The sequence below is a fragment of the Abramis brama genome, assembly GCF_963993115.1.
Source record: "Abramis brama genome assembly, chromosome: 24".
NCBI classification, from domain to species: domain Eukaryota; kingdom Metazoa; phylum Chordata; class Actinopteri; order Cypriniformes; family Leuciscidae; genus Abramis; species Abramis brama.
In genome coordinates this window covers 5,103,140-5,111,012 of record NC_139986.1, presented here as the reverse complement: position 1 = coordinate 5,111,012, position 7,873 = coordinate 5,103,140, and the positions used below count along the sequence as shown (strand labels likewise).

General features: G+C 35.9%; 1 protein-coding gene and 1 pseudogene across 2 annotated transcripts; one reads left to right on the top strand and one right to left on the bottom strand.

Moving 5' to 3' along the window:
* Nucleotides 1-407: 407 nt before the first annotated feature.
* LOC311075550 (uncharacterized protein) lies at nt 408-1,963 on the top strand (the record flags this gene model as incomplete). The annotated part of the gene is given in 3 exon segments (XM_084103045.1): nt 408-620; nt 624-645; nt 1,146-1,963. Coding segments are annotated over 3 exon segments (1,053 nt in total).
* A 740-nt stretch (nt 1,964-2,703) lies between these two features.
* On the bottom strand, nt 2,704-5,798 carry LOC311075549 (protein CLN8-like; annotated as a pseudogene). Its single transcript has 4 exons — nt 5,742-5,798; nt 3,209-3,435; nt 2,797-2,963; nt 2,704-2,718 (listed from the first exon to the last, which is right to left on the bottom strand). The product of its transcript is annotated as a protein CLN8-like (transcript).
* Nucleotides 5,799-7,873: the final 2,075 nt, after the last annotated feature.

Genomic DNA, 7,873 nt, shown 5'->3' with positions numbered 1-7,873 from the left:
TGTTATTTGTTTCTTAAATATGCTAGTTCATTTCATCCAGATTCAATTCATACCTTCCTTTTGTCAATTACTTGAGACATTTTTTTGCTTACTAAATGTGTTTTTCTATATAGTTGTAAATAGTTTGATTGTATTCCCAGTTAGTATATAGTGCAAAGGTATAGTGTACTTTGATTTCTGTTGTGGAAATGTTGGACAACTTGTACGTGTAACAGTAAAATGTGAGTAAACAAAATTTGTTTGTAGTCAACATGGAAAATGGACAGTGTGACTGAAAAGTGCAGTAAACTTGGAAACTTTTAGTTTGGTCTGGAATGATGAGTTATATAAAGTTCCACTCTTTTAGGTACAGTCTGTTGCAGTAATAAACCTCAAAGATTGTGTATATAACCATAGTAATTTGACAAATGGAATTGTTTGTATGTCTGCTCAAACTCTCTTTTCAGAAAACGGATGAAGTAATGATGGAAGAAGTGGTGCTGTCATTCATACCTGGTCTCTCTGAAGAAACTCTGACTTCACTGCTGTATGGGTTGCTAGAGCTTGGTGTGGAAAACAAGGAAGACCTTGCTTTGGTTCAAGAAAAAGATATAGAGAAATACCTTCGACCTATTCAGTGTTGAAAGTTACTGAATGGCTTTAAAGGTAACTATATTTTTGATACTGTCCCATTGAAAAGTTGAATAAACTAAAGTTGAATAAAGTTGAATAGAATAAAAATAAAGTTAAAAATATAATGCATAGAATGCATAAAATTAAGTTAAAAAAAAACATTTTTGAAGAAAGGCAGCATTACATAAGTGTAAATATAGCATGAATATAGCATCTACTCGGTCGGTCAAGTGGGTTAGAAATCTACTTTTACATTTTTTCTTGCCCAAAGTAATTGTTTCATTATTATTTTTTATTAGCGATCATACAACAAATAACAATAAATACTAAAGTTAATTGTCATATTTAATCTTTATGAATAATAAAGTAAATGAATCCCCGCTAAGTTTCATTAAAAAAAACCATGAGCAAAAATCTGAGAAAATTACATTTTTGTCAAAGACTACATCCAGATCGGATTCAGAGCGATGATCAAACACAGATGGAGTACTTTCTCTCTCCCTTCATGTAATAATCTGTTCTCTTATTTGTAGGACTCGCAATAGTTCAACTGGAACTGGTTCCTGTCACTCCAACCTTTGTCCCCAGCTCCTTAAACACACCTTCCAACTCCCCATGCACTCAAGACACAATTTCGTCTCCATCCTTGCCGCTTGGCAGACCATGGCATGTAGCATTCGACGTCAACTGGGATAGGATGCCAGCAGCTATTCGAAAGGTACTAACAAATAAAACAAGACCATCACCAAGCGATAGAAAAGATATGATTAGGGCAGTGGTTGATCAGATGTTGGATCACGACCCTAACCCAAACAGAGCAATGTGTCACAACATTGTTCGAAGCATTGTAAGGAGCCATCCAAAATGTTTTGCTGACGTTGCAAAAAATGGAGACATCCTTGGAGATGGTTGTCATTCTCTTCTGCAGCAAATAAAAACTAGGGTGGAATATAAAACCAGGAACAATACTCTAGCGAGACGACGCAGAGAGAGAAGGACGCACAGTCAGGTACCAGATGAAGGCAGAGGCGTGACAAGAGCCCCTGTAGATCAGTACGGCTGTGTAAGGTGGTGTCCTGTAGAAGTTCCATTTGGCGAAACTGAGGCATCATTAGATGGCATCAAAAGTAATCTCCTTAACATCTACTCAGAGGAAGGCATGAGTGGTGCTGAGAGAGCTGAACCTCTGATGGAGAAGACCTATGTCATCCAGCGATGCTATCTTAATAGTGTACCTGCACCAGCCATTGCAGTTGTTAAGGAGGAATGGCCTTTTCTCTTTTCACCAAGAGGTATTTTTTCCCTATTCCATCTTGTGAAGCACATGGCTCATTGCATGGGTGGAGTATAGTCTCAATCATCAAAAATGTAAGATGCACATCTCTTTCAAAAACAATCCAAAGCTATAAAAATGCCCTTATTTTACATGGCAGTATGTATTTTTTAAAACAGACTAGCGCGTTGCGAAAAACACGGGTCTTTCTTCAGGGTCATTGTCCACAATATCTTTCTTTTGTTTTGTTACAATAATGAGTTAGATTTAACTTGAGCGCCATTTTTTTTTTTAGAACGCTGTGTCATGCATGTTACTCTGCAAGTATATAAGTGCAATGTTCAAACGCATCCATGTAGCGCATGTTTACCTAGAAAAGCAATGAAAAAGCACAGTGGAATGCAAAAAAAAACAAAAACATTCTGGGTTGTTCATACAGAAAGCGTTTTTGCATTTAAAAATGCAAGACAAGGCATTGGAAAGAAAAATGTTCTATAGATGTCTTTTTTAAAAGTTGAACTTTTAACTTGTATTTTTAGAATGCTGTGCTATGACCCAGATGCTCCAAAAGTCACGAGAAGAGCGCAAAAAGGTCAAGCACATCCATTTAAATGGCTAAAAAAAGAAAAAGTTCCTCTTTCTAAGAACAGTGTACAAATATAGCAGAGCTATAAAGTGTTATCAGCAATCGGACATGATAAATTGTTGAATAGAGGAAGAAAAACATGTTTTTCTCCACATCAAAATAGAAGTGAAACTGGCCTGCTGGTGTTTCAGAAGACCACTACAGTCTTTAGACAGTTTATTTGCTGCTTTGCTCACAAAGCTTTTCCCTGCACAAATTGCACTAAATCTCACAGACAGATTAAGTTTTCAAGCAAAAACATTTTCCCTTGACCATTGTGTCTCACCTTAAGCAGCATCCAGGAGAAGCATGTGAAGGGTGTGCTGATCTTCAACAGCAGGGTTACCATAGGCAAGAAATGACCCGGCCAGTCCCACACAACCACCCCAGCAAACCCTGCCAGGGCAAAGAAGTGGTGCACAGCTAACAGCAGATCGATGGACCAGAACACCACTTTGTGCAACCCGATCTCACAGCAATTCGTACGAATTTTGCGAGGTGGCTAATTCGTACGAATTCAGACGACCTCACTTGTACGAATTTGTAAGATTTTTGCTAAATCGTACATATTTTACGAGTTGCTCAATTCGTATGAATTCGTACGAATGACCTACCCCTGACCTCGCCCCTAAACCTAACCGTCACTGGGGTTTAGGCAAATCGTACAAATTCATATGAATCAGTCACGTTTTACTCACTCGTACGAATTTGTACAAATTGGTCGTGAGATAGCGTTGATTTGTACGCATAAATGGCCACATTTTCAAACAGGAAAAAGCCCGTAGCGGACAGCACGTTGAACCACGACCAGTCCTCCTGTCCGAGAATCTTATCAGAGAAGACAGTCCTCCATGAGCGCTCGAAACCCTGCCACCATGCTTTGGATGCCAAACACAGTGCATGTCACAACTACATCCCAGAAGACCTTGAAGCAAAGATAAAGATCGTAATGTTAGGAAAATGATCTAAATGGCAGAATATCATATCAACATAATGGTTGGTTTTTAAAACAATCTGTTTTATGTTAACGTAAGAGGCACAGTTCAACCAAAAATTTAAATTCTGTAATCATTTACTCACGGAAATGAGGAAGATGAAGGTGTAAAGATGAAATGATTTTCAATTGAATGTCGTGGGAGTAGTCGTCCATACTGAAGTTGTGACACAAGGACAGTATTAAGTTATCCCAGGAAACCAATTACCAGACTAGAATGAGAAAGACACTCGTTATATTATACAGCCACACCCTCTGTCCCATTTATCTGTATTACTCACTAAGAGAAAATGCTTTGCCCTTACTCAGTGTGAAAACAAATTTTTACCCTAAACCATGTGAAGGAGTAAAAAGTAGTCTAAATATCATTCACATGTTCAGTAAGCTCTCAGCTGTTTTACAGCTTATTTACTAATTAAACTTATTTTCTAGGTTGCAACTGAGTCTCTGCTTAGTTTGTTGTTTTTAAAAGTGTGTTGTCTTTGTTCTTACCTCTTGTAGACAAAATAATGTCAACGGAACTCTTCACCCTCAAAGCACCAGAGACCGACAGACATCATGTGACGGTAACACTTTATATTACGACCCGCAAACAACTGCGTAAGTAAACCGAAATTACGGTGTACGTTTCTGTAATTATAGTGTACTTCCGTGTAGGTATAAGGGAACAATATGTTAAGTTTTGGGTAATAAAGGGGTACAACCAGATATACAACCAAATTATTTATAATGTAATTATTTTAAAACTAACAGGTACCTATTCTGTTAATATATTCCAGGCAAAAATTGTACGTCTGTTGTTGTATATAAAAGTTTTTATCACATTTCTGGCAAAATATGTTCTTGTGCAATGTAGTTACAGGGTAATTTTGACATCTGTGGGTTGTAAATTAAACTTAAAAAAAGAGTTTCTGCTATGATTTTAATTTAGAACGTACCATGTAGTACTTAGTACTTACCTTATCACATTGTATTGCAATGACACTTAAATGTCAGGGCAAATATACTGTGTAATTAAAAGTTTTTTTTTGTTTTGTTTTCTTAATAACCTTTCTCTGTAATTACTGTGCAAATAGTGTTGTTTCGTATTGTTACATAGTAAGTAGTGTTTGTTACCCGTTTCAACTGTGTATTTACAGGGTAAGTGTAACTCCTGCGGGCTATAAATTAAAGTGGCGCTTGTTACCCCCTTGTTCTGTGTAGTTACAGGGTAAGTGCAGTAAATATACAATAAAGGATCCCATTTAATTTCTGACTTTTATTTTACAAAAAAATTAAAAACACTTTTTCATCTTAATAAAACATTGTCTTTTCTACAGTATACTCAAACAACAAAGTAACACATTATATCCCCCCCCCCCCCCCCCCTTTATTTGCTTCTCTTGCTTTTCTTTTTCTTTCTTTTCTTGCTCTTCTTTTTCTTAACTTCCACTGGGGACTCTGAAGTTGAGGAGTTGATGGAGTCACATTGGTCTTGCTGCACTGCAAAGATATGAATATATATACATGCTCTTAGCAAGCTACGAACAATCCTCCACTCTGAAACATTTTGTGCCACCTTATATTACTGTAGTAACTGTAAATGTGAAGAAAACACATTTTGGTGAAGTTTGAGGCAGATCATGAGGGGGTTGTGATATTTTATAGTGATAATGACTGTAGTGCAGCAGAAAATGTATAGTCTTAATTTGGGTGGTCAATCTGTACATAAAACTAGCTAAATCAAGTAGAATTACTCTAAAAGTCATAAATACAAAAAACTTATGCAATTATTAGTGAATGAGACTCAGGGCCCTATTTTAATGATCTAAGCGCATTGTCTAAAGCGCACGTTCTAAATGGGCGTGTCCGATTCCACTTTTGCTAATTTAACAACGGGAAATTTGTTTATGCGCCAAGCGCACGGTCTAAAAGTGTTGTTCCTATTATCCTTATGAGTAATGGGTGTGTTTTGGGCGTAACGTGCAATAAACCAATGAGAGTCTCATCTCTCATCCCCTTTAAAAGCTAGTTGCGCTGGCGCCATGCCTAATCCCTATAGATGGCGGAATTTGTAAACTGAAAAACTAAATGGAGGAACAAGACCACCAGTTAAAGATTGATGTTAAAAAATTGTGTTGTTTTCATTTGTATTGAAATTGTTTTTTTATTTTTATTAAAACCTTTAAAAGCCGTTTTCTTTCATTCATGGAAGTAAAAATAGCAGGCTTTTAATTGCAAAACATTTAATTACTTACCAGGCTACAGGTGAAGCAGCTCTTTACACCTTCTAACGTCTCGTAATCGGTCCTCATTTATGTCCAAGAGACTCAATAATAATCTTTTACATTTTAATCCTTTAATTTTTCATATTATAAAAAGGGTTGTGTGCTGCTGCGCATCCATGTGTGATAAGCAAACGCGCATTGTCGTCCCGTACTACTAATGCGCTCATTAAATAACAAAAACAATATTGCGCCATTGACTTTAGACTTTAGAGCAGGGTTTTAGTTGGTCAATGGCGTAGTCTATTTTAGTTGCCTCAAAATAGCAATGCGCCAACAATGTTCCTGAACACACCTCATTTTCAGACCAGAACGCCCATGGGCGCAAAATTGGGCGCAAATGCATTTGCTGTTTAAACAACATGGCGCTAAACGTGAAAATGATCATTGCGCCGGGTTGAAACTAGCAAAAGACACTTGCGTCCGGGTGTATGATAGGGCCGTCACTGTTTATGTGATACCCAAAAAATTATTGGTGTACTAGTGCAACCTTTTTTGATATTCTACTAACTACATTTCTGTACTTGTGATTACAGGTGACAATAGCATCAGATGGGGAACAGTTTTCTGTTCCTACTTATACCCCAGGGACAACTCTGCAGTCCTATGCCAAGGACTTGCAGCAATTTGTGGCCTCCTGTCCCCAACTTCGGAAGAAAATTGAGGACATGAAAAAAGAAAATAAGCTGCTACCTATAAAAAATAAGTTTCGGCATTGATTATTTTTTATTTATTTTTTGTGTGTGTGTACAATTTGTTTAAACCAATTGTTTGTTTTCTCTGTTCAACTGTTGGCGATTATTGTTATTTATACACTTTGTGATTTCAAGATTATTTATGTTCTGTTTACAGTTTGTACAGTGTTGATGTCATTTCAACATTGTGATTGTTTATTGTTAAACTTGTTTTAATAAATGTTTTTGGTTTAATTGTGCTATTGTTCTTTTACAAGTACTAATTTAGAAATTTGTTGATAATGCTAATGGTGAAGCTAGGTTTGTCTGTTTCAGAATACTGGTTTAATGTCGTATTTACCCTGTAACTACACAGAACAAGGGGGTAACAAGCGCCACTTTAATTTACAGCCCGCAGGAGTTACACTTACCCTGTAACTATACAGAACAAGGGGGTAACAAGCGCCACTTTAATTTACAGCCCGCAGGAGTTACACTTACCCTGTAAATACACAGTTGAAACGGGTAACAAACACTACTTACTATGTAACAATACGAAACAACACTATTTGCACAGTAATTACAGAGAAAGGTTATTAAGAAAAGAAAACAAAAAAAAACCCTTTTAATTACACAGTATATTTGCCCTGACATTTAAGTGTCATTGCAATACAATGTGATAAGGTAAGTACTAAGTACTACATGGTACGTTCTAAATTAAAATCATAGCAGAAACTCTTTTTTTAAGTTTAATTTACAACCCACAGATGTCAAAATTACCCTGTAACTACATTGCACAAGAACATATTTTGCCAGAAATGTGATAAAAACTTTTATATACAACAACAGACGTACAATTTTTGCCTGGAATATATTAACAGAATAGGTACCTGTTAGTTTTAAAATAATTACATTATAAATAATTTGCTTGTATATCTGGTTGTACCCCTTTATTACCCAAAGCTTAATTATTGTTCCCTTATACCTACATGGAAGTACACTATAATTACAGAAACGTACACCGTAATTTCGGTTTACTTACGAAGTTCTTTGCAGGTTGTATATCTGCTTGTTACCCCTTTATTACCCAAAACTTAACATATTGTTCCCTTATACCTACACGGAAGTACACTATAATTACAGAAACGTACACCGTAATTTCGGTTTACTTACGCAGTTGTTTGCGGATCGTAATATAAAGTGTTACCCATGTGACCCTAGGCTCATTTATAAACGCTGCTCTGTTTCCGTGTGCTGCCAGGAAAAAGCAGACTTTTTTTTTTGGTTTATATATATATATATATATATATATATATATATATATATATATATATATACAGTATATATATATATATATATATATATATATATATATATATATATTTATTTTTTTTATTTTTTTTATTTATTTATTTTTACCTGTATGAATTA